The sequence below is a fragment of the Dipteris shenzhenensis genome, chromosome 2, assembly GCF_047967505.1.
Source record: "Dipteris shenzhenensis isolate YYH24624 ecotype China chromosome 2, Dip_SZ_1.0, whole genome shotgun sequence".
NCBI classification, from domain to species: domain Eukaryota; kingdom Viridiplantae; phylum Streptophyta; class Polypodiopsida; order Gleicheniales; family Dipteridaceae; genus Dipteris; species Dipteris shenzhenensis.
In genome coordinates, this window is record NC_141597.1 from 37,746,907 (window position 1) to 37,755,551 (window position 8,645).

General features: G+C 43.8%; 1 protein-coding gene across 1 annotated transcript; it reads left to right on the forward strand.

Moving 5' to 3' along the window:
• The first annotated feature begins 2,267 nt into the window (after positions 1–2,267).
• LOC147904716 (TIR domain-containing protein-like) lies at positions 2,268–2,762 on the forward strand. The gene has a single exon (XM_087392143.1). It carries the CDS (start codon positions 2,268–2,270, stop codon positions 2,760–2,762), a length of 495 nt encoding a protein of 164 aa, XP_087248269.1.
• Positions 2,763–8,645: the final 5,883 nt, after the last annotated feature.

Consider the following 8,645-nt stretch of genomic DNA (forward strand, 5'->3'; position numbering starts at 1 on the left):
TAGATATATCCCACATCATCATCTGTAACTGCTTCATTAAGACGCAGATTAAGATTTTTGATTGATGTGAGTTCATCCTGATCATCTTCAGCCTCGGGTTCTGAGTCTTCTTCATCTTTCTCTTTTTTTAACTGTTTTTCATCCACATTATCTTTCTCTACAGTGGGACGATGTCTTTTTTTACTGCTTCGAACTGTGGCTCTTGCAATACTAGCCTTTTGCATTTCACATCATGGTTTGCTAGCAAGAGCTTCTAGCATAACTGCAGTGGATCGACCTTGATCTTCTTCAATTTTTCTAAATTCCCATGCACTCAAGGCTTGTTTTTCATCATCCTTAGTTATATCCACCATTCTTGGCTCTAGAAGTTTGCGCTCATGTTCTACACGTTTGTGACAGTGTGCCTATTCTTCTTGTCCCTGCATCGAAGTCTAAGCTTTTTGATCTCCTTCATGTGAAGATCCTTGAATATGAGGAGCATATTCTACATCCTGAAAGTATTCAAACATTATCTTTGCATGCATCCTTTTTGCCACCACACTAGGAAATTGCTCCCAAGTATATGAAAGAGTCTCCAATGCACTTTGCAGCTCTGGAAACTTTGATGGTTGAGGAGGAGGCATCACAAAGGTCTTTGAGTCTCTCCTTGACACAATAAAATGAATACCGCCAACTTCAGGATCTGAACTCTTTGTTAAAATATCCACAAAGGTGTCTTTTCACTCTATTATTATGCCTACCACAAGGCTTGAAGTCATATCCTTTTTGAAGAAAGTAGCATCCCATGGATCTTCAACACCATTGAACTCCCTTTTTGACATAAGTAGAAAGAGTCTCTTTTCCTTTTGATGAAGAAACCAAGCTCTTCTGCCCATGTGATATCGAGTCCACCTATAAAAGCCATTGGGGCTATATTCCTTTCCTTCTCGGGGGGGTCACTTGTCATATGTAACCCTATCACGTGAGTTCAACAGATGGGTTTTTATTAATTCAATTACTTACAGATTTATATATACATAAGGAAGTAATTTAATACCCAAAGGTTAATATACAGAAGGGCATTTTATATTAAAAATTATCTAGAAGTTTGCAACATGTGACATGGATATTTGCGTAGAGTGGCTTATGTCATGGGAAAACCAAAACATCCTAAATGACATGCCAAAATCCCTTATAAAATTCAACCATGAGGCCATCTTGTTTTAGAGCATTCTCACAAGTCCTCTCCCATTTACTATCAACCATAGGGGAAGAATTGTCAAAGATGCAATCGCAAAATCAATCCGACCATGATGTCTAGGTTGTGCAATATTGTGAGAATATTCTTGAAATATGGAATCAAATGATATATGAATAACACGGTTACAAGCTCTCTACAAGCTATGAAGGTGATAGCTCATGCAATCTTATCTAAATCTTACTAAATCTTGCTGCCAAAATTTAATGGCCCTCTAATGGGCCGCCGCTTTTGAAATCCCCTCCTAATCATCTTCCATCTTCCTCGCCATCTCCTTCTTCCCCATCCTCCATGATCCCCTCTTGCTAATTCAACAATCCTCCCTCCAGAGAGTACGCTTCATCGTCTCGTGTAGGCTCGCTACTCAAAAAAGCTGTACGCCTCCACCGGCAACTATCTCCATCGCCTCGTTCTCCAAGATTTTGTTCTGCGCCTTAACTTAATGGACGAAAGCTAGGTATTTCCAATACCGAGGTCTCTCAATACACATCTTGGCTGTTTATTTGAAGTTTGACTGCTCCCCAATCTAATTATCAGCATTGTTTGGCTTCGCATTGTTCTCAATCCTCCATTTCAGCAGTTGCAGGCCTACACGTTCATTAACACAGAGACTACTTCGCAGCAACAGGAAGTCAACACGCCCCGTTAGCTACAGCAGTTCTCGACCTATGGGTTCTCCAATTGGTTCCAACTGTTAGCCGCAACGCTGCTCGGTGAAACTTCTGTCCAAGTTCAAACCTGCAGGTAATATAATTATGAAAGCAGAGTAGAGCAACGTCCTATGGATTTTCTCATTACCTTCTCTTTGTGGAACTAGTTAATGGTTCTTTTGTTGTGTGATGCATCGGCTGTCATTGCTCTTGTCACCGATCTTGGATCTTTGTGTCATCGATTTTAAGCAGACTCAAGCAATCGATGCCTACTTTTCCTCCCATTTGTATTCGTCGATTCTCTAAACCAAAGTAAGTTATTTGGCTTGGGTACCTCTCCATTGTCCAAGGAAGAGTAGCAGGAGTTGTGACTTGTAGCCATGCACAACTCGAAGAGAAAAAGGGACGCTGATGTGCCCGAGTGTGGCAAGGCCATTCAAAGGAGGGCGGCTCTGGATCCGTCTATTGGCACGCATCAGGTGTTTATCAGTCATCGTGGTCTAGAGATGAAGCGTAAGTTTGCTAATCACCTGTACCGTTTTCTAGAGTTACTGGGAATCAAAGCATTTTTGGACATGAAGGAGCTCCTGAAAGGAGATGACGTTCGCCCTTATATGCTGGACGCTGCTAGGAGAGCAATCATAGGAGTGCCTATCTTTACTAGAATTTACGCAGAGTCTCGGTGGTGTCTGGATGAGCTTGTGCAAATGATGGAGAGTAACACCACCCAGACGTCTAAGGTGATTCCAGTCTTTTATGACGTGACGCCAGAAGAGCTGAGGAAGAAGGATGGGCCGTTTGCAGAGGCTATCAAAGCCCATCGACAAGAAGGCAAGTATGACGAAGATTTCTGGTTGTTCCAAATCTCTGGCTGAGGAAGAAGGATGGGCCGTTTGCAGAGGCTATTAAATCCAAATCTGGTTGTTCCATGCTCTCTGAATGATCCTTTAGTTCAGATTTCTTCTAATCTTTCTCCACTTGTATTGTTCCACAATTCTTACCACATCTATGTCAAAGACTGGAATAACTGACTCATTGGCCCTGAGGAATGCTTCCTCTTCATCCTCCTCTATTTCATTTGCCATGCTAATTGCCTGAGCATGCAATGCCCTTGCATGAATTGGTAAGATTGTAGTTGGAACCATATTAAGTCTGATTTCATTTTTGCCTTTTCTGAGTGTAACTCTACTCTTTCCCCAATCCATTTTAAGCTTGGCTTGATTAAACCATGGTCTTCCTAACAGTAAAGGGTATGGATTGTGATTTTCCTCCATCTGAAGCACCACTAAATTCACTAGGTAAGACAAACCTGCCACCACTATTTCCTGTCTTCTGAGTATGCCCAATGTCTGTATCCTCCTCTGATCAGCCATCTTTACTTGGAATGGCACCTCCTCCAATCTGGGTAGTTTCAGCTTTCTATACAGGAATTCTGGTAATATGTTCACACTTGAACCTCCATCCAACAGAACTCCCTGAATTGTTTCTTTGCTGAATTGCAATTCTATCTTGGGAACTAGATAGTCCACATCTTTTGGTTCTACTTTGACAACATTAACATCATCTGGCTTCCCCTTTGTATTCAGATCTGACCCTAGAAACTTTGTCAGAACATTCTTTCTGAATTCAGGGACCAAACTGAGCAACTGATCTAATGTGGCTGTTGTATGCTCCATCATCCTAGAAATATCTTTACTTTGTTGGATTTGATCCTGTACATGTTTGTCAGCCATCTGCTCTTCCATTTTCTTCTGATCTGATTCTTTCTGAAGCTCTAATACTTTGTTCCTCAGCTTGTGAACTTGTTTGAGCACTTTCTTTCGGCACTGCTGTTGTGCCTCCCAAACTCTGGGATCCTCTAAAGATAATTCTGAAACATCTAAATCACTTCTGTGAAGGATACACACTGAACAACGATGCAATGATTGGGATATATTGAAGAATGAAAAGTACAAGGCTTTTAAGCCCAGATCCCAAACGGGATAAAATAGTGCTATCTAAGCACACCCCTAACTAAGCACAATGCTAGCTAAGCACAAAGTGCTGTAAACTGAAATAGCTAAATAATAAATGAGATATCATGAGGCCATGTGGGCCCCATGGGTCCGGGGAAAAAACCTCCAGCTACCGGAGTAAAAAGTGTCCCGAACCACTACAGTGTGATCACTGGCACTCCCGTGGGTGCATACTGACGGTAAAACCCAACAATAATGCTCATTAGCATTTGCAACATCAAATGAATCTGGCTCCTCTTGATCTGCACATACTGCCATAACATAATCTGATGGATGAGCTTGCTCATGCAACTTAGCATCTGCACGTGTACGGCCAACAACAGGAGTATCTAGCCCGCTGTCCCGCATAGTAACTGTATACCACTTGGGTACTCGCCTGGCTTCCTGTATACCTTCCAACTCTTACTGTACTTCTTGTTGCATTTCGAAATCTGCCATAGGCTGATTTTCAGCAGCAACTGGAGGTGCTATTGGTTGTGCATGACCACCAACAGCAGGAGTACAAATAGTGTCATCCATAGACATAGGCAGAAGCCTCTCAAATATGTCAGGAGGAGCTTGATAAGACTCATAACCAGCCAAGGAAAGTTCTGATTTTTCATCGAAAATCACATCCCTGCTAGTTAAGACTTTCTTACTGACAGGATTATAGAGCCTATAGCCCTTGCTTTCCTTACTATAGCCAACAAAAATGCATTTGACTGCCTTATCCAACTTTCTTCTGATCTCCTTTGGTACATGAGCATAAGCAATACAACCAAAAGTACGAAGATGTGCTACAGTAGGTCTCCTACCATACCAAGTCTCGAAAGGTGTAACCTTCTTCAGTGCCTTTGTAGGACACCTATTCAAAATGTGGCAAGCTGCCATGATTGCCTCCATCCATAGGATATTCGGCAACTTCTTAGCCTTGAGCATACACCGGGCCATTTCAAGATGTGACCGATTCTTAAAGCCGTTTTGCTGAGGAGTATAGGGGCATGTGTACTGATGAGAGATCCCTCTCTCCTGTAAAACAGTATTCAAAATTTTAGACATGTACTCCCCCCCTCGGTCAGATCTGAGAGACTGCAATTTACATGAGGATTGATTTTCAGCCATGGCAATCCAAGCCATGAAGGCATCATACACCTGAGATTTCCTGGTCAAAGCATATATCCAAGTGAACCGAGAAAAGTCATCAATAAAAGTGACAAAATAGTAGTGACCCCCTAATGACTTAACATTCATGGGTCCACATACATCACTGTGTACAACCTGAAGTTTCTGTGTGGCTCGAAAGGACGACCTGGCAAAAGGGAATTTGTGCATTTTCCCAAAATACAGCCTTCACAAACATGTGGTGGTGGCTTCTCCATAGGAGGCAAATCAGCCACCATATTGTGCCTGTGCATGAGCATCAAACTTCCAAAATTTACATGCCCCAGACGGGCATGCCACAACTCTGCAGTGGACTGTGCATGAGTAAGTGGGGTGGCTAAAAAGCTAGCCTGATCAACAGGCTATCGTGTATCCAATTGATACAAACCACGAGTCAAAGTACCTGTCATCAAAAGAGAGCCATGCTGGCTGCGTACAACACATTGATCTCCCTCGAAAGAAACAACAAGTCCACCCTTCACCAAGGAAGATACTGATAACAGATTCTTTTTGATTCCTGGTACAAACAGAGAATCCATGAGGCAGATTGTGGAGCCATCTATGGCTGTAAGCATAATCTTACCCACACCTTTTACTGGATAGGTGGCACCATTTGCACATGCCACTGTCTTTTTGAGAGGTGGAGGAACTATGGACACAAAGAAATCACGCCTGGCTGTAATGTGCTTTGAAGCACCGCTATCAAAGTACCAAGCATCATCAGACTCACCAATTTGAAGTGCATGTGAAGCATCATAACTGCAAGTATAAAAACACCAATTCTGCTCTTCAACAAAATCAGCATTTTCATCTGAAGTACCTACAGTAGAGGCATTGGCAACCAAGCCTTTCTCCCTTTGCTTTTCTTTTGCAATCCTCTTCGGACACTCTGTAATAAAATGCCCTGGCTTTTTGCAATAGTGGCATTTGCCCTTCTTTTTAGGCTTGCTGCCATCCTGCTTCACACCGGAAGAGGTTGCTGCACTTTCACTTCCCTGCCCAACAGGTGCATGTGGTTTTGTTACAGGATGGGGTTTAGGCTTAGTTTTGCCTTTCCCTCTGGACCTAGCATAAAAAGCATCCTCTACTGCACCAGATCTCAAATCTTTGTTCTTTCGAACGTGCTCTTCCTGCAACAATAAAGAAACCAGCTCCTGAAAGGAAAGTGGCTGTGCTGCGTTTCTCAAAGAGAGATTCAAAGAAGTATGAAATGATAAATAAGACGGTGGCAGAGAGCTCAAAGCTGTCTGAACAAGCTGCGTTTCAGGTATAACCTCATCAATGTTTACCAGATGCTCTCTCAAATCCTGTATTCTGTTCAAGTGAGTCTGCATAGCATCACCTTCCTTCATCTCTAAATGATCCAGCTCCCTTTTTAAAAAGGAGATTTTAGCCTCATTCCTGGCTGCGTATAACCTCTCCAAGGTTAGCCAGGCTGCTCTAGCATCTATGCAAGAGCGAATGTGAGGAATTATCTGTCTTTGCATTGAAAGAGATATAAGAGACATCGTCTGTGCATCTCTCTTGTCCCATCTTTCCTGATCATCTGTCCTAGGAGGAAGTGGAGGTGGTGCCAGTTGCTGATGTCTACCCCCCTGTGGTGGAGTGGCAGGTGCAACTGTGGGAGGCCGAAGCTCGTCACCATTAACATACTCCCAAAGGCCTTTGGCCACCAAGATGTTCTTCATCATGAAGGACCACATCGAAAAATTGGTGCCATCAAGCCTGTCCTCCTTGGACACAATCTGTAACACATCATTTTGATTCTGTGCCATTGCGTGCAATCAAAAAGACAAATAAGCACTGTATGTGTTCTCACACTGATTGTACCTGCAGCAAATAAAAGAATACCCAAATAACGAAGGTCACCTTATGTGACACTTTTGGATTAAGAATTCTGATTTTTCTGCTGCACAATTACTAATGCATCGAATGTTCTGCTGCTGTATACAACATTGCCCAAAATCTCCCACTGTTGACTGTTAAGTCAATATCAAATGCATTCACCACTGAGAGTACTCAAAGCATATAAATCTGAATATTTAAATTCAGGTCTGCATTATTTCTGAGCACAAATGCCAACCAAATCCACTCACAAACTGAGTATTTTTGCCCAAGCTTCATCTGATACTTCACACAATGTTCCTGAGCACAAAGGAATAAAAAGCCCCTTGTTTATCCACCACAAAACTGAGATTCACTCAGTGTGGATCAACAAGTACGAATCTGAGTAAAAAACTCAGAAATCAATATAGAGAAACGATAGAGAAACCATAGGGTTTGCAGTGGAGCGATCAAAAAATAGACAATACTCAGATACAACTGAAGAACGGAACTCAGAAAACATAGTGCCTGTCGGTAATATGAAAAACTGAATACAAGAACCTCAAGCCGTCGTGTCTGAAGGACCGTGGCTGAGGTGAATCAGAAAGATGATTCCATGTAGAGAGACAGTAGAAAAGATAGCAGCAGAGGGAGCATAACGCAGTCCTCCATGTAGCTCAATGATGACGAGGATGATGGGAGCTGGAGCTGCCCTAGGAAATGGCTGAAACCAGCATGCTCTAAGGAAGGAACCTTCAGGCCATCTGGAATAGCAATATGATGAAGAAAAGGAGCTGATCTGGGGCAGAAGGAGCTGTTCTGTAGCAGAGGAGGAGAAGGGGACAGATCTGGAGTAGAAGGAGCTGATCTGGAGAAGAGGAGCAGAAGGGGACAGATCTGGAGCAGGATGGGACAGATCTGGAGTAGAAGGATCTGATCTGGAGAAGAGGAGCAGAAGTTGAGGGTAGATCTTGGAGTAGAGGATGGAGCAGCCAGGAGGCATGAAGGAAAGGCAGAAGAGGAGGCAGCAGAGGAGGCAGAAGTGGAGAGGAGAGGTAGATGGAGCAGGCGGGCCTGCAGCAAAAGATGGAGGAGATGAGGAGCAGCTGCAGGTCCTGTCCTGTGTAGGAAGTGTGAGGGCAGAGGCCTCTTATAGGCCAGACCTAGCTGGTCGGCCAGCTGGTCGGTGGGCCTGCTAGCTGGTCGGCCAGCTGGTCGATTGGGCCTGCCAGAGCTGGTCGGTGGGCCTGCCAGCTGGTCGGCCAACTGGTCGGCCAGACCAGTTGGACTTTCTGGCCATTTGTTTGGCTGAGAGAGCTGGCCTTTTGGCTGGCCTGTGAGCTATTTGGATTGCCCCGTAAAGTGGGAATTGCTTAGTTGCTGAATACCCCCTCTTAATTGCCAAATTTGAGGGGCAAACATTGTGTGCTTGGAGCTTCGTGTAGGGATGTCGATGGTGGTGCTGGCTATTCCTGTGAAATGCCCAATAGAAGATCACAAGAGGAGTGCCCTTGCAAGGGAATTGTTCACTTCCTCAAGTGTCGTAGTTACACGTATGATACCAGATAGAAATAAGAACACTGTGAAGCTTGAGAGAATAAGCCACCCCCTCTCACCGCCGAAAAGGTGGAGGAAAGTGCAAAGGGAAAGAACAAATTTGTCGTAGCAGTACTGATAATCCAAAGAGATCGGAGCTGAACAGTGAGCCAATGTGTGTCCAATCTTGGACCTTGGGAGAGAGGAGTCTATCCCCGCCTCCATGCAGGTAGAAGATTCGAA

Coding starts and splice junctions, on each gene's coding strand:
- LOC147904716 (XM_087392143.1), top strand. CDS start 2,268: ATGCACAACTCGAAGAGAAAAAGGGACGCTGATGTGCCCGAGTGTGGC.